Raw genomic sequence first — 22027 nt, 5'->3', positions numbered from 1 at the left:
TCATTCTCAGCCAAACCTCTCTGCTAATTCTTCATTTCCTACCTCAATACCTATTTTCCCCTAAGAATACTCAGTTTTCTCTCAAGTGCTAAACCCATGCTAATTTTGCTCCCATGCCATAATCTTCTCATGCAAAGCTAGAAGATTTATCTGTAATTTGTTGTTATTTTTATTGGTGAAGATAACCAAAATACTTCTTAAGGCCTTGCTGCCCTTTCGAAGTATTTTGGGGCTTAATTTTCGAACTTAGACACAAAGGGGCAATTTCACACATCTGCTCATCCTTTACAGCAACCCAAGCCCATTCGTCTGGCTGTTGGAACAAAAAGACCCCCACAATCGCCTAATCGCTATAGGCGGGTCCTTTTTTTTTGGTTTATTTTATAAATAAATAGCATATCCATGTGGCTATATTCCTTAAATATATTATTATATTTAAAGAGTACAGCTGCATGGCTATACTCTGTAAATATATTATTATATTTAAAGAGTATAGCCGCGCTACTATACTAGGTTTTTTTATTTTATAATTTTTTTCATTGATTTTTGTTTATCGAGTAGTTTAGAGCAGTATCCATTTCTATTAGGCCATTATCCGCGTATCTATTGTCCCTTTTTTATTTTTTTTACTTTTCCAGAGTTATTACTCATATAAAGAATTTAGCATTTTCCCGTTTAATACTCGTATTATACACTTATGTACATATTTTTTAATAATACTTTCATTTTCCATACAAGTCTTAAAGACTTGGCAAAATACACGTTTTTTTAAAAAGTAAACGTACAATACGTACGAATTTGTCATGTTTAATACATGTATTTTTTTACTAAATTTTCAATAATACAGAAAAAAAATCTGTATTATATACATAATTTTCACATATTATTGAATAAAAAAAATTATATTAAAATCGTATAAAATATAAAATTTAAACAGAATCATTTCCCTTAGAATACGAATTGGCGTTGTTTCATGCATTGCAGATACCAAATTCCAGCAAATCAAATAATGAATCCCGGTTGCTCAAGAAGTAAACATAAAACATCCAAATATCACATATTGCATTCTGTGCTAGTAATAATAGGAAGATGTTTGATTGGAATTACGGAATGCATACCTATACAAAGTCCTCCAAGTGTCCACTGTACATTATCAAGCAGTACAGTCAAATACAACATTCCTTATAGACATATAAAAGACTCATTTTAGGCTTCTCAGGAATCTAAGGGTTTCTAGATCTTCATCAATTACTTTCCAATATCTAATGTCAAAGTGTTGCTGCCTGTCCCAAATGCTTCAAATCATAGTTGCATTCTAGCATTCAAAACCAAGTAGAAGATAGGTTCACTGATATACTTACCTTTTAAGCTAAAAAGAGTACAACAAATAGGGCAACGATGATACAGCCAGCCAGCAGCTATTTGTGTAGCAACATGTTTTGTGGATGCAAGCTGAAAAACACTTCCAAAGACTCTATGAGAAAACTTATACAATCCCCATAAAACAAAATTCATTGGCATAAATAAGATATCTGAGATCCACAGCGTTGGAAAGAATGAATCTACACAAGTTATAGCATGATGAGAAAATCTCCTCTATAAAAATAGGACGGAATGGTACTCCTCACATTAGACAAGTTGGTGTCAGGACTTCTCACCAACTGAATTTCCAATCATAGGTGCATTCTAGCTTTCAGAAGTGGTGACCAGTTGAGGCTCTTATCTTATGCAGTAGTAGGAGGGAGGGTAATGTGTAATCTACACAGGTAGAGGTAGTCGTCGCCGTGGATTAGTCCAGGACCTAGCAAGAGCTTCAAGTAGTTGATAGTTTGGTTTTATGATAGATCTCACCAGAATTGGTGCAAAAACTATATCTATCTGTTATTCTAGTGTAACTACAAAATGGTTGGAATATTAGTGCCTTAGGCTACTGACATCAGCTGCTCGTTATCGAAAATTTGCCTATATTTATGTTTTCTTTTTAATTTTCATCTCCCTCCAAGTATTATTCCATACGTGTGGGCATATTGTTTTGGTGTCGCTTGCAGTGTGGTGTATCATCCCTACTAAAACGTATAGCCGCGCGGCTATACTTGTAAAATATTGGAGTAATTGTATTCGATTCGAATTTATTTAAAGTGCCGCGTGGCTGTACTTTTAAAATATTCGAATTTATTTCAAGAGTATGGCCGATCGGCTATACTATTATAATATTCGAGTTTATTTAAAGCGTATAGCCAAACGGCGATACTTGGAAAAATATTAGTATATTTAAGAAGTATTACCGCACGGCTATACTGTTAAAATATTCGAATTTATTTAAATAGTATAGCCGCGTTGAAATATTTTTGTCCAAAAAAATGAAACTAGCAAATTTGCATTTTGACGAAAAAATTTGGAAATCGTGTTAAGCCAAAATCCGCCCCTTCTGACGAAAAAAATTGAAAAACAAAAACCCTACCCACAGAGAGAGAGAGAGAGAGAGCTATTTCAATTTTCAATGGCGATACAGACCACCTCGAGTTCGAGCGGAAGACATGCTTTAGGGATGCAATCAAAGCACTTGTTTGGTAAGCTTCCAATTCGCTATTTTCCCAAATGTATGATTTTGGATTAGACGAATCTTCTCCCCAAAAGCAACCATTGACTATTCAGGATAGGTTAAACTATACATTGTTGGAATTTGAAGCAATTGAAAACACAGTTGTTGCTCATCAAAAAAACAAAAAAAACACAGTTGTTGTTTTTATTTTATTTTTCAATTTCAAATAGAAAAAGAAGAGAATTCAAGGTTTTTGGCATAGTAGAATTGTGAACTATTTCTACATTCTAGTTTGGTGGGAGTTTCTGTGGGGAGTTTAGGGAAGCTTGCAATTAATTCTTTAATCTGTCACTGTCAATGTAGTTTGGAGGGAGTTTCTGCGGAGACTATTTGTAGGGCATTTGGGGACCTGTAAAGACATGTATTCAGAGCCAAGCTAATCTTTGTGCAAGTCAGGTATTGATTTAATATTCATGGCTTATGGGTAAAGCTCAATTTTCGAGTACTAGATCTGGCATTTTATTTTCTTGCTCAAGTGTTTCCGTAGCTTAGCTACGGAGCCTGGTATCCAAATGTATGGTCCCTCCCTCCTCCTTCCCTCTATTTTTCATCATGATGGGGATCAGGGAATTAGGAGTCTTGAAGACTGTTGGGCTCTTAACTCAATTGCTGTGTGTCATTCAAATACTTAGTTTAATTTGGTTGTAATTTTTTTTTTGGGATTGGGAATGTTAACTGGATTTTAGATGGACATCTCATTCATCCTCCTTGAAAATACATGCAACCCAGTTTCACCATGAGGCCATTAGTTCACTATCAAATACTGGAGGTCATTGCCTGCCAACCCCAATCCATGCATGCACCTGCACACAACGCTGACATGATGACACACATCAGGCATGCATGCATATGCACGCACATGAACTATGACCAGTATGTTGTTGCACAATTGCGGATTTAATTTTTCTTTCATTTGGCAGATGTTGGCACTAAAACTGAACAGATGAAGATGAGTGCAACTTACAAGAGATGTAGACGATCTAGCAGATCGATTGAGTGATGGATGGAGATTCTTCCTGTCTTCAGATGCTGATCCTGAATAGAAGATAAGCGAAGCTCGTGAGGTCTATGGAACCGGTGTGGAACCAGCCTAAGACCCTCCGATGCTCAAGTAAGATTGTTTTTAAGAGCTCTTGTTGTTGACCATATAAAAGTATAGAAGTCAAGCTTAAAAGTCTTACCCCTGTATTGTAGTGGAGGGGCCTTATTTATAGAGGGCATTTTGTATGCTCTTAGTACTCATTTTCGATGTGGGACTCGTGGGAGGGCCTTTTGAGGTCGACACGAGTCTTTAGATATTTTGGGCGGAGACTTCGAGGTTGATTCTCTACAATCGGTAAGGGATGCCGATTGTAGACGAGCTTGGCCTGTAATGGCTGTTCGCAGCTTTGAGACAATGCGATCGGTGGCCGATGCCGGTTGTCCGAGGCCTTGGGTACTTGGGCGAGTCTATAAGATCCACGTGTCGTTGTACGAGTGGAGGGTCAGATATGGTACAAACAGCAGATACTAGTCCACACTCGCAAGCGATGTGCCATTTCCTTGTCTAATGGTATGTTGAATGGTGATAGTTTGTATGTATCACCCCTTTTCTTTTGGCCTTTCCCACAATTGCCTAGTGTTCGGTTCATTTTTACACATGATTTTTCATGTTATTCACCCACTATTTTGAGTTAGTTCTTGACATTTTATAGCTTTTTACTTCCTTTTTGTGTTTTCTTAGATTTTGCCTTGATTGGGATGAAAATGAGCTAAAAGTGCATTATTAGTTATAAATTCTGTTTTTGTTCATTTTCGTAGGTCAACTTCTTGGCCTGGGATCAACATGCTCTGGTGCTCGGATGAGGTCATGATCTTCATGAGACTTGTTCCAATGGATGTTAACTACAACATATCCAAATTTGAGCTCCATTGGACAAGTATTGCCTATCCAACCAATCCATCATGTTACCACAGTTCTGGAAATCCGGATTTGGCCAGCTTTTACCTCCCTTGTGTCATCTTAACTTCTTGTTACCATAACTCTTGGTAACAAGGAATTACATTTGTAAAATAGATATTTTCTGAGCTTTTGGCATCTTTGTGAAGTCAAAGCTCCATCATGGCAAGGGGACAATGGACTAAGGCTTTATCAAAGGTGGTAGTTTTATATTAAAAGGTAAAAGCTGGAAAGGAGGAGAGAGGGAGGAGAAGTCAAAATTGCAATCTGATATTGGGAGCCTTTTGATCGTGGGAAATTAGGCTATTCCACATTCTACACAACTTGAGAGCAGCTTTTGAGGAGCTAAGAGCAAGGAAGGAGAAGGAGGTGCAGCCAAGGAAGAAAGGAGAAGACTTCCACCATTGAAGACTTCAAGCTTTCATCATTTCCAAATCTGTAAACTCCTTCTAGTTATATTTCGAGTTTGTATTTGGAATAAGTATGAGCAACTAAACTCCATAGCTAGGGCTTAGGTTGAAGCCCTAAACATGATTACCTTATTGTTTTGATGCTTGAGTGTATGAATTTCTAGATGTTGTTGATGAACCCCATTCACTAATTGAATTTTATGATATGTGTTTGCTTCCTTTGCTTAATCACCTTAGGTTGTATGCATGTAGCTAAAGTTGAGAAGTTGTGTAAGATAACCAAGAACACAATTTCTAATTAGCAACAAATGATTGAACTTGTTTAAGTGAGCATCATGTGAATTGGTTTCTTGACAACAATTGATGAATTCCAATTCACCAAATTAATCTATCCTTGATGTGTGTTTTCCTTGATTGATTACCTTTGAAAGCATGCTTCTTGAGGTTGTTGGGATTATGTGTATCTTCATGTTTTCCTAAGCAATATATGGATGGAGTAAGAACCATCCATGTGAATTGGTTTCTTGAATACCTAATGTAAACACCATGCTATTAGGGTTCTTGTGATGTTCATATTCTCTTTGAACTTAATGGGTTTTCCTTGCAATCGAATCGAAGTACGAACCATACCTAGGTTCGGTTATGAGGAGGGCACAAGTATTGTGGCACGAACCATGCACTTTACGTATATTAGAGAGAATCAATGCGTCTTGAGCCACAACCCATGGTCTTGATTGCGAACATCTTCATCAATACATTTAGAGTTCATCACTTGAGTATCCATGAACATGGGTAGAATTGTTTAGGGTGGATTCCGAAACCCTAGTGTTTGTTACATTTTAATTTCACTTTTTGATAATTCATCTCTGCCATTCACATTTAAATTCAAAGTCCATTTACTTTCATGCAATAGAAATAGGTCACTTGAACCAAATCAAAAAACCCCCCCAATGTGTGTGTGAGTTGCGTGTTTGACACGTTTTGTGTCTTTGTCACTGAATTTTGTTTGTTTCAGTAATTTTTTTGGACTTTTGGTCCGCGTTGTGTTCTTGCATTTTCTGTGCTGATTCCAACCGTATAAAGAACGTGAATTTTGGATAAACGGTTGGAAAGTTATAGGTCAAAAACTGGACAGAGGTCGAAACTGAAAAACAGAGAAACGAATCTGTCCAAATGGTGATAAACGGGTGATAGAAAGTGCTGTTTGTGTTTTTCTTTGTTTTCTTGTGTTGTTTCATTTCTTTTATCTTCCTTACTTCATTTTTAGTTTCCAATTTGTATTGTGTTTGTGTGTTGTGTAAAATTAGTGTTCTTTACGTACTCAAATTAGAACTTGTAGGAAACCGACAAGTTCTTCGTGGGATCGACCCCGTACTTACATAATCTATACTTCATTAGATTCGTGCACTTGCGGGTATTTTTAATTGGTTGTTTGCACATTAATTTGTGTCCTTTTAGGAATGCAACACCTAGTAACCCTGGCAAAGTACGACTTCAACTCCTAATAGAAAATATATATTCTAATAGGATTTCTACTTCTTAACATGCACTCCCCACACTTGTTTATTGCTATATTTTGTCCCAAAAAGGAAAATTCAGAAGTACCCTGTTTTGTTCATTGGTGAATCATAGGCAGTTAGCCTTTTGGCCTCTAAAAGATTTAGTTGTCATTATTCAGTTTCTCTCTCCTTAATCTGGTTCTTATTTTTAGTATATTAGTTTTGTTTCAAATTATGATTTCATCTGCACTTTGCAGGTTATGTTTTATTAAGGCTTGAAAGATTGAATAGAGTATGGGAAGCAAAAATAGGTATGCAATCCAAATTTCCATATTGGCAGTTCTGTTTGGGGGACACTCATACTAGGAGGATTGGCTAGTGGTGATATTTACCTTGCTTATACTATCTTTATAACTTATACTATCTTTAAGTCTTGTATAATTGGATTAAGTATTTTTTGTAGGGTAATATATACTTGCCTTAGTTCTTTTGTAGGGCCTCACATTTATGTCTCAAATTTTTATACGATTGTATCACTCATTCGATGTATTATGGAAGTTAGACGTGATAGCAAAAGGGTTTATCAGTTTCCATCTAATGTTTTTGTCAACTTCAGGTACAATGGGTGGTTGGATGCACAGAGGATGTTCAGGTAGCAAATCCAGCTTTAGCTCTTACCTTAATGGCTGCACTATGGAATTTGCCATAAGTATTGAGCAATGATAGCACGCGAGAAATGTCAGTAGAGAAAAAGGGATTACCTTTACGAAGGGGATGCATGACAAACTTGCACTAAATTTCTTTCCCATCCAATCTTGTCCGTTGGACATATTGGGGAATTTTGTTGTATCCAATGAAATAATTTGAACGAGATTTTCATGATGTTATCATTTAAAATGTGTAAATATTTTTTTAAGACAAAGGAAATTTTAATATATATATATATATAGGTAAAGTATAAAGAGGAAAGAGAGCATTTTTTCTTGTCTTTTATGGAAAGTTAACATAATCAGGAGGGGATAAGATTTGAAGAGTCTACAGACTTTTAGCGGTGGTGTTCTAATTCGTTGACTTATATGGTTTTAGCAACAGTTAGAAGCGGTTTTTTCCGTCGCTAAAGACATTTTAACCAATTGGGGTATTTATTTCATCACGTAAGGTATAAAAATCGTTGCGAAACATGAAAAACCGTAGCCAAAACACCTGACTGTCACATATTCGCTGAAAAATGGTGTTTTCCTTTCTATGTTCATGTAGACTGTTTTTTACTTCCCCGAAAATGCTACTGGACATTTGGCAAGTCACATAGAAGCAGCAATAAGCTTCATTGCACCTACCCCAACCCAACATTACACGTGCTTAATGTGTTTGGATTGGAGTAATCTTTTGTTTTCAAATCATTTTCTGCTTGCCTTTTTCTTAAGGGTTTCATTTCTCTGTCTCTGTGATCAGCATGATGATCATATATGTTATATCTTCTAAATAACACATTGGCTGGAGCTGGTGGAGCAAGAAAATCACATGAAAATGCCAAAAAATTTGTATACTAAATTGAACAAGTCTAGGTAAACATCTAGTGTAAAACAGAAAAATCACCATCATCACAACCCATTTTCTATGTTATAGCAGCCATGTATTGCTCGTTTCTTTTTTGTTTTGTGTGGCTGCACAAAATGACCCTCTCCCTAAGATTTTTTTTTGTTTTCTAATCACGTTGATGCAACCGCATAAGATTTTGCATTGATGACAACAATTTGATAATATTTTCTAATGAGAAGTGATCAAACCGGCACTATATTCTGCCATTTTCACTTAATATATATAAAGTGAAGAGATTGACACACACAACACATGGACGGCTCTGTTCTGCATAGTACTAGGATGATCTTTGCCTTTATTTAAACACACACAACACATTCTTTTCTTAGCACTAACTCTGAAGATGCTAAATCCCTTGCAAGTATTGCAAGAGCTAAATGAAAGCTCCTCCTTTTTGCAACCTTTGGCCTTCACCCTGCTGGCCATTTGCCTCGTCCTCCTATACACATGGTACTCTTCGACTAAAACCACCACCCAAAAGTCATCACCACCACCTTCTCCACCAAAGCTCCCTATTATTGGGAACCTTCACCAGCTATGCTCGTACCCTCATCGCTCAATTCAAGCCTTGTCCCAACGCCATGGCCCTCTCATGCTTCTCCACTTTGGAAGTGTCCCGGTGCTTGTTGTCTCTTCAGCTGAGGCAGCCCGGGAGACCTTGAAAACTCATGACCTCGCGTTTTCTGGTCGACCCAAGTCTACCATCTTTGAGAAGCTTCTCTACAACTACAAAGATGTCTCAACCGCGCCATATGGTGAGTATTGGAGGCAGGTGAGAAGTATATGTGTGTCAAATCTTTTGAGCAACACAAGGGTTCGGTCTTTTCGTTCTGTGAGAGAAGAGGAAACCAAATCCATGATCAAAAACATAAATGATTTATCATCATCATCATCAACCTCATCATCTGTTTTGAATTTAAGCGAAATGTTTGTGAGGCTTACTAATGATGTGGTGTGTAGAGTGGCTTTAGGGAGGAAGTACGATGATGGGGAAGGCGGGCAAAGTGGGAGGATGTTTAAGAAGCTTTTAGAGGAGTTCACTGACTTACTGGGAACTGTTAATATTGGGGACTATATCCCATGGCTTTCTTGGTTGAGCCATATCAATGGTTTGGGAGCCAAGTTAGACAAGGTGGCTAAGCAGTTGGATGACTTTATAGATACAGCGGTTCAAGAGCATATGAACCATAGTTCAAAGAGTGGAGATGATGACCAAAAGGATTTTTTGGACGTTTTGCTTGCAATTCAGAAAGAAAACTTGAAGGGCATTCCTATTGATAGAGTTAGTATAAAGGGTATCATCTTGGTAACTCTCTCTCTCTCTCTCTCTCTCTCTCTCAATCATATATATATGTGCATGTGTGTGTGTGTGTGTTTTTGTGAAAGAGATGTAACATATAGTAGTATATATATTTATATATTTTGCAATAGGTTAAATATCTTAATCCAATCAATTCTTTTTAGGACATGTTTGCTGCTGGCACTGATACCACATATACTGCCTTAGAGTGGGCAATGACTGAGCTTTTAAGGCATCCAAGGGTCATGAACAAATTACAGAACGAGGTAAGGGGAATAGTCGGAAACAAAACAGACGTGATTACAGAGGATGATTTGGTTGAAATGCACTACTTGAAGGCAGTGACGAAGGAGACTCTTCGCTTACATCCACCACTTCCACTACTATTTCCCAGGATGTCAACCCGAGATGTGGAAGTAAATGGCTACAACATTAAAGCCAACACACATGTTTTCATCAACGCATGGCAAATTGGAAGAGATCCCAAGCTGTATGACAACCCAGAGGAGTATGAGCCAGAAAGGTTCTTGAATAGTGGTATAGATTACAAAGGGAATGACTTTCAATTGATTCCATTTGGAGCTGGTAGGAGGGTCTGCCCAGGACTTCAGTTTGCCATGGCTGTTAATGAAATTGCCTTAGCGAACATCGTGCACAAGTTCGATTGGGCATTGCCCGGTGAAGCAAGCGGGGAGGATTTAGACATGACAGAATCCATTGGCTTAACTCCACATAGAAAATATCCTCTCAAAGCTGTTGCTTTTCCACACTCAAGTTGAGGGATAGAGAGGGCATTTTCATATATTTACATGAACTGGTGTTCATATTATATGTCTAAGGCTCTAAGCATGCTATTGTGTATAGGTCTATGGCTTCAGCGGTCAATACTGTTACCGATATACGATAGCACAATAAGAATTGTCAAAATATTATGTGTCAATGCAAGTTTTCTCACCATATACACATTTTCAAGTTTCTTAAATTGGTCTGTTCGGAATATTTTGTGTTTTCGGAATTCAAAATCAGGGTAGTTTCTGAATTTTAAACCATGGTGGTGTGTCTGGTGAAAAACTCAAACTCAAGTATACATGATTGATGAGATGGGGAAAAGTTAGCTGCTTTATCTCATGGGATTAAATTAAAGTGGGAAAGATAATTGAAACAAGACTAGTATTAGACTACTCTCACAAAGAAAGACAAAAAGAGAGGAGGTAAAAGACAAAGAAGAAGAAAATGCCCCATGGTGAGCTTATCTAACTGTGCTTAATAGTTTAGATAAGTTAGGTAATCTTGCATTATCAATAAGGTTTTTCTAGAACATATTTTCTTTCTATATTCATTTTAGAAGGTTGGATGTGTGAAACACATAAGATCATGAAATTCGAGTTATGCTTAAGAGTATCTAAAGTGTTTGTTCATCCAAACAAAAAAAAGATCCGTGCGAGTTCCATATTCTTGTGTAAGTTCAATTTGCCACAGCTGTTACTGAGATTGCTTTAGCAAATATAGTACATAAGTTTGATTGGAAATTGGCTGGTGGAGTAACCAACAAGGATTTGGACGTGACTGAAGCTACTGGTTTAACCATGCATAGGAAATATCCTCTCAAATCTGTTGTTGTGAGTGTGAACGCAAATTTCTTAAACTGGTTTCTTGGGAATTTTTTGTGTTTTGGGAATTTAAAATCATCGTAGTTTCGCCATCGTTGTGCGTTTTGGTCGAAAATTCAAACTCCATTCAGCTATATGTCCATGATGAGAACATGTAAAAGATAGAATAAAAGAAATCACTTGTTTCTGGGACCATGGCCTATCATCATCCATTGCTACCCGCCAAAAATGGAAAAAACCATCTCTTAAGATATTTCTCCTAATAAAACAAAGACCAGACCATCATGTTGTGGAAAAGCTGAATGATACAAAATAATTGAGGTGGCTACCTTGCCTATGAGAGAGGTGAACCAATGTACTCAGTTTTGGTTCAGGAAACTCCAATGGCTCTTCTTCAACTGCTAAAGGAACACTCTTTGCTTTTTGCATTCAGTTTCCTCATACTGCTGCTCAAATTCATCTATAAGGATAAGTCGATGAAAAGAAGAGTCAAACTTCCACCAAGTCCTCCAAAGCTACCCATCATTGGTAACCTTCACCAGCTCGGAAACAAGCCTCACCTATCTCTCCATTGCTTGGCAGAGAAGTATGGTCCAATAATTTACTTACAGCTTGGTGAGATCCCAACAGTGGTGGTTTCATCAGCTAGATTAGCAAAGGAAGTACTGAAAACCCATGACCTTGCACTATCAAGCCGTCCACAAATCTTTTCAGCCAAACACCTCTTCTATAATTGCACTGACGTTGTCTTCTCCCCTTACAGTGCTTATTGGAGGCATATTCGTAAGATTTGCATACTTGAGCTACTAAGTGCCAAGAGAGTGCAATCATTTAGCCATGTTAGAGAAGAAGAAGTTGCTCGCCTGGTTCGTCGGGTTGCAGAGTCCTACCCTGGCACTACCAATCTGACCAAGATGCTTGGACTATATGCAAATGATGTTCTCTGTCGAGTGGCATTTGGAAGGGGTTTCTCAGAAGGTGGAGACTATGATAGGCACGGGTTCCAAAAGATGCTTGAGGAATATCAGGAATTGCTTGGAGGATTTTCTATTGGAGATTTCTTCCCTTCCATGGAGTTCATACACAGTTTAACAGGAATGAAATCAAGACTTCAAGAGACCTTCCGGCGCTTCGATGAACTTTTTGACCAAATGGTGACTGATCATCTCAACCCCAAGAGAGAAAAAGAGGAGCACAAGGACCTTGTAGATGTTTTACTTGATATACAGAAAAAAGAGTCTACTGAAATGCCTCTCACCATGGATAATGTCAAGGCTATTATCTTGGTCAGTATAGAATCTTGAATGCTTAAGTTATATTTACTAACAGCCATGAAATCCAATATTAATATGGATATGAATTGCACTCAACTGCTTGCAAACAAATTAACACTAAGTGGTACACCACTGCTGCTGCAGGACATGTTTGCTGCAGGAACTGACACAGCCTTCATCACCCTCGATTGGGGAATGACAGAGCTTTTGATGAATCGCAAAGTATTGGAAAGAGCACAAGCAGAAGTACGAGGTGTTGTCGGAGAAAGAAGAGTCGTGTTAGAGAGTGATCTGCCTCAGCTGGACTACATGAAAGCTGTCATCAAAGAAATATTTAGATTGCATCCACCTGCTCCAGTACTAGTCCCTAGAGAATCCATGGAAGATGTAACCATTGATGGGTATGATATTCTAGCCAAAACACGAATTTTCGTCAATGCCTGGGCAATAGGGAGGGACCCTGAATCTTGGGAAAATCCAGAAGCATTTGAACCAGAAAGATTCATAGGTAGCACTATAGACTTCAGGGGGCAGGATTTTGAGCTTATACCTTTTGGGGCTGGTAGAAGAGGTTGCCCTGCTATTACATTCGGAACAGCAACCATTGAGCTTGCTCTAGCTCAACTTCTGCATACCTTTGATTGGGAGCTTCCCCCTGATACTGCAGCAAAAGATTTGGACATGACAGAAGTTTTTGGTATCACAATGCACAGGATAGCCAATCTGATTGTTGTTCCCAGACCACGGTTTCCCTGAGACAAGAAATCATCAATAAACTACATGATACTCTATGTATCATCCAATTATCTCTGCGTTCATCAAACATACAAGAGACGAGCAAGATTCACGCATTGCCTTTTGCCTGTATTTCAGAAAGAGACTCTTATAGTTAATGGAAGAATATACTTGTCGTTTTTAAATAAGATATGTTTTTTCTTTCCTTTTCCCTCCCTCCTTTACCCCAACTATGATCTAAACCCAATGTCAAGGTTGGTTTCCAAGAACAATGTTACTGTCATAGCTTCGCAAGGAAGAACAAGTTAATTCCCCTACTTGCCTCCGCATGCATATCAGGGAACTATATACTTCAAAAAATATTCAAAAGAATTTATTCAAGTTCTTTTCAATATAAATTGATTGATAAAAGATAAATTTTGAAAAGTAGTAGAGCTCACAGAAGGTATACATTGCTAGGCCGTAAAACCTTCATGGGAGAGAAATAAAAAAGAAGACTTGTACTAGACTAGGACTTGTTACAAGGCATAACTTTCTTGACAAAATTTTCTGGCCTAATCATTGTTCTACTTCTCATGGAGCGAGCACATGCTGGTAGATCATGCATAGATCCAACTTCATTGAAAAGCATGGAACAATAATGAGAATAGAGGGATATATGGTTAAAAGTGGAGAACGCAATCTTCTCTCTGAGGTACTCTGGCTTCCAAAATTGTTATCCTTGGCAAATCTGTTCTCTCTGTGGTGAACCAGTACTGCAAAATGTTGTATATTGATATTCAATCAAGTACTTCAAGCACAGCTGTTGAATCTCATTGTAACCTTATATCCTGAAGATAATGAGCTACTTTCTGAGCACCAAAAAACAAGGCATCGGCAAGGAGAAAGACTCCAACCTGTGCCAAAAAAGAAATCAAATTTGAGAGTAGACTCTTAAAAGTGAGGTGACTAAACAGCAGGCCATTTTAGCAAACATGTTAAAGAAAATAAGTACCAGCCGGGCAGAGAACACTAATCGGTAACTCCAACCTTCTTTGGCAGCTGCAGCTCTTTGCTGATCAGTCCAACTGTGGATTGGGGATTCAGAAATAAATGCACTTTCTGATAAAGTTGTATAAGAACTGCCTTAAAGTTGTACTCTAATATGCATCAATAACTTAAGGCCACTGTGCATCAGCAGAAAGTAGATACCAAGTAATTTGTATTATAAGCCATAAACTAATGGAAAATATACAAAGTAAATCACCAAATCATAGACCTTGAGTCAATCTGGCAGCAATAACTTGAAGATTATAGCTGGAAATTACCTTTTCATGGGTCAAAGCAACGTCAACCTTGGTCAATTAAGTTTACCAGATTCAATCTACATGTGTACTTACCTGATTATGCATCTAATAGCTATCTAGTTATCTGTACTAGATGGCATTGACATAACCTTTCAACCCAGTTTCATGATCTATACAGTTTCATCTTATCTTCCCATTTGAAACAAGAAAAAATGGAAAAGAAAATTTTGGTTTTCACAATGCACACATCATAAGGAGAAGCGAGTTAAGATCAGTTAGTTACCCAAGAAATTCTGAAACCCCACCAATTCCAGCAAACTTAAATGGCTGAGGGCCTTCTCTGACAAGATCCTGCTCCGACATAAGACGAGACTCACTACATTAACAGACGTTTTCAGGTTGGTTCACAACAAAGCACTGAAAAAGTTATAAATTTAGAAACGCTAATTACAAAAAAAATATCTAAGTTACAAACCACAACTACCTCTTCTTCAGCAGCCTCTAAACCCCCTTGAACCCAGAAAAGGTTTCTGTAGCCTGCATTGTACAGCTGCTCACAAGCAGCTAGAGATCTGCCCAAGAAAGGTGACAGTAGTGAAATTTGATTGATTCATTTTAATTAATGTAGGCTATTCTCTTCATTGGCATCTTTTCTTCCATGTATTTAAAGTTAAACCATAGTATTAGTTAGTTTTATTATAATAAAAAATAGTATTAGGTAGAAGTATAAGTTAAGAACTGCTGTTCTCTATTTGAGCTGGAGATATGTTAGTGATCAAAGATTCATATACACAAAAAATTCAAATTGGACAGAAAAATGGGTCTGATGTCTAGAACATAGAAAATAAAGGGCTGAATTAAGATTCCTCCCTTTTTATCCTTTGACAATTTCCTCCAATTATATGGTCACTTTGTGGGGAGAAGATAATAAATGATCATACAATATTCATAATTTTGGGACAACTTTCACTAAAGTTTTCTAAAAGCTTTTCCAGTCTAATTTTAGACAACTATGAAAATGAGAAAGAAAAAAAAAGGATTTGCAATGCATTCTGAATATAGGATGACATAACTACATACATGATGCAATAAAAAAACTCAATCATATCAATTATATAAAAACCAAAATAGAATTATGTTATAGCAGAACTTCCACATTCCTCATTATTAAACCAAAGTTATAACTGAAACTACAATTAGTTGAACCTAAAGCGTACCTCAATCCCTTCTGACATGCAACGATAAGATCTGTATCTTTTGGAAACTTCTCGTCAACTTTGGACAAGAACTGGCTGTTGCAAAAGAAAAAAAATGAAAATGCAATTCATCATGTGAACAAAGCAAATCACGCCAATAATATGATTTTTTTTTTAAATACCTATTATAAGACAATGTAGGCACACCACTCCACCAACCCCCTACACGAAAATATTACGTCACATTTAGGAGTACAGCCACCACAAGATGCAAAGTAATGACAGGTTACAATTCAGACATTATTTGAGGAGTTAAGAAAATACTCTATTGTTCCCTACAAAATATCACAAAGATACTATGATTTGACTATTGACTAGAAACCTATTCATTTGTTGCCAAAATGAAAAAATAAAACACAGAAGCAATGCAAAACTGGATAGCAGTTAAGAAAGACAAGATAGCAAGAATTGCACGATACCCATCGTGAAACTCATGAACTTTCTGGAAAGAGTTCCAGCGTCGAATTCGTTACCAACATCAAATATTGGAATCCAGGTTGAGCCTTTAACCCATGCCTATAAAAGAGGGGGAAAGAAGAGGTTTATTGAAAAATAATGAAAAAGGATGCTATAGAGAAAAAAAATAATGTTAGGATGTCTACCTTTTTGTGTTCTGTAGAGGGACGAACATCAAGAAGGGTTTTGTTAGATAGCTGAATTGCATACCCAGCTTCCCTTGGTGTTAAAGCTTTAACCTTTCCTTCCCTAACCTGTATTAAACAGTTAAAACTCCAAATCAAGTAGTTACTACTTCAAAAAATTAACAGAGCACAAATAAATTCAAAAGCATATGCAGAAGAAAACACACAACCTTCTTCAACAACAACAACAAAAATTTCAACTGAAATAAGGCGCAGCAAACGAAAGAATGTTGCTTTCTTTTCTTAAATCCCCGGCTCGCTTAAATATATTACCATAAGTTATAAAACCAATCGTTTTTCGGTTTTTTTTTTTCTTCTGATTTTATAGGAACTGAGAAACATACCAGAGCTTCCCATCTCTTCTTGGCAGCAGCCACATCCCTCATTTGCTTCAACTCGTAATCTTCATTGTCAGCTTGCATTCGAGTAGCACTCCTACGCTGAATAAAAAAACAACAAGAAGACCAACCCAGTTGAGAAAACAATTAAAAAAAAGAAAAATAAAACAAACCCACTAATTAGAACATGAAAAAGGTGCAGAATTTACATACAAAATGGAATGTTCTGTAACAGGGTCTAAGTTTTAGCGAAGATAGATGTGAAACGCTTGAAAAGTGTTCTCTTTGACATGGTATTTTGGTGGTTCTTTGTTTCTGAAAACTAGAGCACGAAATGGTGTGGGTGTTGAGAGAAGGAAATCCCAGAGCTTCCATTGCCAAAGAGCTTTTTACGATACTGAGAACCGACTGGATGATTATCGGATTTGGTTTATCTTCAGTTGCGTGTCGTTTGTTGCCCAGTGGCCCGAAACGCTGCGTTCAAGTTGACATGAAAAGAAAGATTGTTTATTTTTTGGTCATTCCCCAAGCGGTGGAGAATTATATTAGATTGTCTAAAAACTGTCATATACGTGAATTAAATATGGGTGCACTTGAGGAAAGGAAGAGTTTGGTCTATTTTTTCACTGCGGTGGTGCCAACCATGTGCGACATGAAGGAAAAGATTCACAATTTTACAAATTTTTGAATAAGACCTCATTTATTTATAATATATAAGAAATTATATGTCAAGTGTGTTTTAAAACTGAAAATAAGTTTGGTCTTTCTAATGTTATGTTTTTTGATTTCTTTTTCTAATAGACTAATTTCATTATATGTGAGCCAAAATTATTGATTGGAAGTTGAGAATATGGCAGTTATATGAAAGGCAATTTGATGTGAATTTGATTAGACAAAAAAGGAATAAGAAAGGGAAAGATATCTTGTTGTTTTACAGTTAAAGTAGAATATTGCGTGTTCATCTTAAAAAATGAACCGAGTGTTGATTGATTACCTGTGGTGCCATGCCACCCTATGTCCGACATGAAAGGAAAGATTCACAATTATAGAAATGTTTGAACAAGACCTCTTTTATTTACAATAATTAAGAAAGAGATTTTCTATTTAAACACAAAAGAAAATGAGAGATTAGCTTCCTCTTCAAAAGGATCATTGACCAACTCTGACTTACCATATACTGAAAACTAAACTTGTAAACTCTATATTGGTGCCATGTGACGCAATCTTCCTTTTTTTTCTTTTTTTTATTGATTCGATCGATAGGGGAAGGGGAATTCTATTTTAAGGGGAGGGGCACCCACAAGGGGATTCGAATTGATGCCACGTGGTTTGCAAACAAAGACCTCAACCACTGACTCTTTACTTGAAGGATTGACAATTTCCATCAATATTACTGTATTACTCAGATTCCAGTTGGTTTTAGTCGGCTTCAATACGACATAATATTTTAGTCAACTTGCCAATTGGCTCTGCTCCGATATCAACTTGCCATTAGGGTCTGCACCGACTGCCATCCTTAAATGCTTATCAGCAGCCACAGCCTTGTTTGCAGCCTCAGAAACCAGCCATGGATTCTCAACCTTCCTTGGTCCTCCTCTTTGTTTTCCTCCTACCCTTTATTTTTTTGCTCTTGATCAAGCAGAGGAGGAAAAGCTCTGCTTCTCAAGGGAGGAGGTTGCCTCCTGGTCCTAGGAGGCTACCTCTCATTGGGAACCTTCACAAGCTTTCTAATGGCTTACCTCATCATGTCCTTGAACACCTTGCCCTCCAATATGGACCCCTCATGTTCTTGCAATTAGGCTCAATATCTACTTTGGTAGTCTCCTCAGCCCATATGGCAAGAGAGATCTTCAAAACTCATGACCTCTTTTTTTCCGGTAGGGCAGTCTCGTATGTTGCACCTAGAGTATTGGAGGGAGATGAGGAAGATTGTGATCTTGGAACTGCTTAGTTCAAAGAAGGTTGAAATGTTTCAGTCTGTGAGGGATGAAGAGGTAGGGCTTATGCTTGACTCTATAGCTCATTCTAAGGGTCTCATCAATCTCACTCAACTGACACTTTTCTTAGCAAACAATGTCTTGTGCCGTTCGGCTTTCGGTAAAAAGTATGATGATGGAGGAGGAATTGGCAAGAGCAGAATTCATGTATTGCTTGAAGAGACAAGGGCCCTGTTGGGAGGATTCTTCTTGTCAGATTTTCTACCATGGTTGAGTTGGTTAAACAAGTTCAATGGTCTTGAGAAAAAGGTGGAGAAGTGTTTTAAAGGCTTGGACAATTTCTATGACAGAGTGATTGAGGAATGTTCGTACCACTTTTACAAAAATCAAAGGAGATAGTATCGTATAGTAGTGTAGCTCGGAAGTCCGAGTGTCGTATCCACAGAGAGCAGTGTAAAGAAAATAACAGAGATGAAAAAGAACAAGTGTGATTGAGAGGTAGATTTATGCAAGATTTGATTTGGAGAAAATTTAATTGATTAAAACACTAAGGCATTGGGTTTCCACTTTTAACATAAGCATGCAACTCTTAATAATTTGATCCACAAAATATTTTCCATTGTAGTTGTTCAAAATAATTAAAGCTCTTTTTAATTTCCTTTAGAAGTATTCTAAGCATAACTTGTACCATTGGCAACAAACTATCAAAAAATAATCTTCATCAAAATTCTATTAATCTTTAGTAATTCTCTTCTCTTTTAAAAGCATGAAAGTTTTTACTACACTATGGGAAAAACATGATTGAACCCATGAAATAGATTATCAAACATTCATCAATTAATTAAAAAGAAAACTACAAATTCCATTTGAACAAAAACTACAAATTCACATTAAAGCTTAAGTTTGGATCAAACTAATAAAAATTACACACTTATATTAAAAGTTTCCTCCCTAGCCCTAGCTAGGGAGTTAGTTCCCCATAATAAAATAAAACTAAAAACAGAATTTAAGACTTAGAAATATGGAGGGAAAAGAGAAAAAGCTCAAGATTGTGGAGCTTGGTGTAGTTTTACAATGCCGTAGCTCCATCTATTTATAGGAGGATGGGAGCAATATTCATGATTTTAATATGTCTTCCACTTGCCATCAAACCAATTGCCAAGTTGCTTCCTTTAATTAATTCATTGTGATGATGACTCCTTATCTAAATTCTTCAAAACTTTCTTCCACTTGAACACTTTGTCATGCATTTCCATACTTTCCTTCTTCTCATTGTCGGGTATCACTCTTGAATTTCTCCACACCACTCTCCACTTGCTTCTTTACTCCAAGCTTTTATCATTTCAAATAAGTACCCATCATTTTCAAATATATTCCTTAATCTTGGCCTAGTTCCTTGACTTTGGTTTTCACAAAGATCTTTGAGTCTTCTTATCAATTGCTCCACTTGCTCATCTATCGTATCTTCTCATAAAAACTGCAGCAACTTTCCTCAAATTGTAGCTAGATAACAACTCAAGCATCATCATTCTTCTTTGCATTCATTGGTTGCAAGTAGTCAATTTGAACTTCTCCTTCATTGTTTATTCATTCTTTCTTTATTTCTTCAATGATGGAAGCTTTGCATGCATGTCCTAGAGTATATTCATGCAATTGATTGCTTCTTCTTTTCATTTGTTTTATCTTCAATTGCATTTGCTGCTGCACAAGTTGTCTCGAGCAAATTTCCTTGGCTTTGGCTGCACATATTTCTTCTCATCCTTTACTTTCTTCTTGCAACACATTACTTACTTCTTTTCCTCAACATGCTATTGGTGGAAGACACTTAATATCTACAAACAACCACTCATTAAATATAAAAACAAAGATTGGAAAGAAACAATAAAAATACTTTAATAGATTTATATAAAACAAAAGAAAATACTAACAAATATAAATTTAAGGATAAAACTTGTATTAATTTTGTGCTCATCAAGGAACACCTTGATCCTAGAAGGCCTAAACCAGAGCATGAAGATCTTGTCGATGTTCTGCTTCGGGTTCAGAGGGATCCCAGTCAAGCAATACCCCTCAGTAATGACCAAATTAAGGGTGTTCTCACTGTATGTTGCTTTTTCTTTCTTCTTGCATTTGAGTGTTTCTTATTTTGTTCATATACTTTTGCTATTACTTCCGACAATCTTCGTGTTAGCTTGATATATACAATCGGTATTCGTATGGCTATATATAGAATTTCAGCTGGCTTGGGGGCAAGATAGTAAAAACAGTGAAATCTTTTCTTGCAGGATATGTTTATTGCAGGCACTGATACTTCCTCAGCCACACTGGTGTGGACAATGGCTGAACTGATTAGGAACCCCCTAGTGTTGAGGAAAGCACAAGATGAGGTGAGAGGAGTTTTAAAGGGAAAAGCAAAAGTGGAAGAAAGTGATCTTTCTGAACTCATGTACCTGAAGCTGGTCTTGAAGGAAAGTTTTAGACTACATCCACCAGTGCCCTTACTAGTTCCAAGAGAAACCTTAAAGAGTTGCACGATTGAAGGGTACGAAATTCCCACCACAACAATGGTGTTTATCCATGCAAAAATGATAGGAAAAGACCCAGAATGTTGGGAGAATCCAAATGAGTTCTGGCCTGAAAGATTCTTGGACGGCTCAATTGACTACAAAGGAAACCATTTTGAACTTTTACCATTTGGGGCAGGAAGGAGGGGTTGTCCTGGTATCAACTTTAGTGTGAAGCTAATTGAGCTTGCACTTGCTAATCTCCTTTATCGTTTCGACTGGGAACTCCCTCATGGGGTGAGAAGAGAAGACCTGGACATGGCAGATGCTGCTGGGCTTACAGTTAGCAAGAAAGTTCCTTTATTTCTAGCTGCTAAACCTATGTATATCTTCTAGAAAAGTGTTGCTTCCTTGGTTTAAGTCTAGTTATTCGTTTTCCTAAGCTCCGGTGCACAAGGAAGCCTATTATGTCATGAATAAGACAGCCGTTGAATAATAATTTACTACAAAACTTTATTTTCTTCTTACGTAAGAGTCTTCTTTGTTTATGTTTTATTTGTCATTATTGTTTCCCCTTCTTCATACTCCATTTATTAATCCTATCAACAACAAAAAAAAAAAATTACTCCATTTATTAAAATAAAGAAATAAATCTACATGGTTATTAAATAATTTTGGGAAAAAAAAAAACCCAATCCCCAAAATCTCATATGAATTATTGTGTTGGTTGTGGCTCTGTTTTGGTATTTTGAAAACCCAAAATTTCAAAGTTGCCAACAGATTATCAACTATGTTGAATGTGATCAGCTCTTCTAAAGCTGAACAGATTATCAAACAATTACAAAGTTACAAAAGTATACGTGGCCTGAAATATAATTGCATGTTTAGTGGAAGAGAAAGAAGAGGCACACATATTGGCACTGGTGAATTCAAATTTTTTTTAGCGGATGTGTAATTTTAAAAGGCTAAAAACTTTTTGTGGATTGAACATCTAAGGATTTTTACCTAGATTGACCTTAAGTCCCTTTATGCAACATATCATACATGAAAAAATGTTTTATGTAAAAATATTAACTGAGGATGAAAAATGATTTACA

General features: G+C 36.9%; 4 protein-coding genes and 1 long non-coding RNA gene across 5 annotated transcripts; 4 read left to right on the top strand and 1 right to left on the bottom strand.

Annotated features, from left to right (window-relative positions):
- Positions 1-2396: 2396 nt before the first annotated feature.
- On the top strand, positions 2397-7366 carry LOC148294569 (uncharacterized). The gene is made up of 5 exons (XR_015836106.1): positions 2397-2570; positions 2906-2998; positions 3523-3713; positions 6708-6761; positions 7067-7366. It is a non-coding gene; the product is annotated as an uncharacterized LOC148294569 (long non-coding RNA).
- Positions 7367-8303: 937 nt separating this feature from the next.
- LOC110751497 (cytochrome P450 736A117-like) lies at positions 8304-10353 on the top strand. Its single transcript, XM_021951971.2, has 2 exons — positions 8304-9355; positions 9514-10353. Exons 1-2 carry the CDS (start codon positions 8393-8395, stop codon positions 10126-10128), a joined length of 1578 nt encoding a protein of 525 aa, XP_021807663.1. The 5' UTR covers positions 8304-8392; the 3' UTR covers positions 10129-10353.
- Positions 10354-11180: 827 nt separating this feature from the next.
- LOC110751513 (cytochrome P450 71AP13) lies at positions 11181-13177 on the top strand. The gene is made up of 2 exons (XM_021951988.2): positions 11181-12245; positions 12378-13177. The coding sequence occupies exons 1-2, from the start codon at positions 11313-11315 to the stop codon at positions 12987-12989; spliced, it is 1545 nt and encodes a 514-aa protein (XP_021807680.2). The 5' UTR covers positions 11181-11312; the 3' UTR covers positions 12990-13177.
- LOC110751514 (Rhodanese/Cell cycle control phosphatase superfamily protein) lies at positions 12115-16999 on the bottom strand. The gene is made up of 10 exons (XM_021951989.2): positions 16703-16999; positions 16496-16591; positions 16113-16220; positions 15930-16026; positions 15633-15672; positions 15472-15546; positions 14739-14826; positions 14538-14605; positions 13963-14035; positions 12115-13864 (listed from the first exon to the last, which is right to left on the bottom strand). Exons 1-10 carry the CDS (start codon positions 16862-16864, stop codon positions 13781-13783), a joined length of 891 nt encoding a protein of 296 aa, XP_021807681.1. The 5' UTR covers positions 16865-16999; the 3' UTR covers positions 12115-13780.
- Positions 17000-17709: 710 nt separating this feature from the next.
- LOC110751490 (cytochrome P450 71A9-like) lies at positions 17710-21419 on the top strand. The gene is given in 4 exon segments (XM_088253187.1): positions 17710-18391; positions 18393-18784; positions 20401-20528; positions 20712-21419. Coding segments are annotated over 4 exon segments (1470 nt in total). The 5' UTR covers positions 17710-18056; the 3' UTR covers positions 21327-21419.
- Positions 21420-22027: the final 608 nt, after the last annotated feature.

Source organism: Prunus avium, chromosome 5 (assembly GCF_965620075.1).
Source record: "Prunus avium chromosome 5, drPruAviu1.hap1.1, whole genome shotgun sequence".
Taxonomy (NCBI): Eukaryota; Viridiplantae; Streptophyta; class Magnoliopsida; order Rosales; family Rosaceae; genus Prunus; species Prunus avium.
This window is presented reverse-complemented; position numbering and strand designations above follow the sequence as displayed.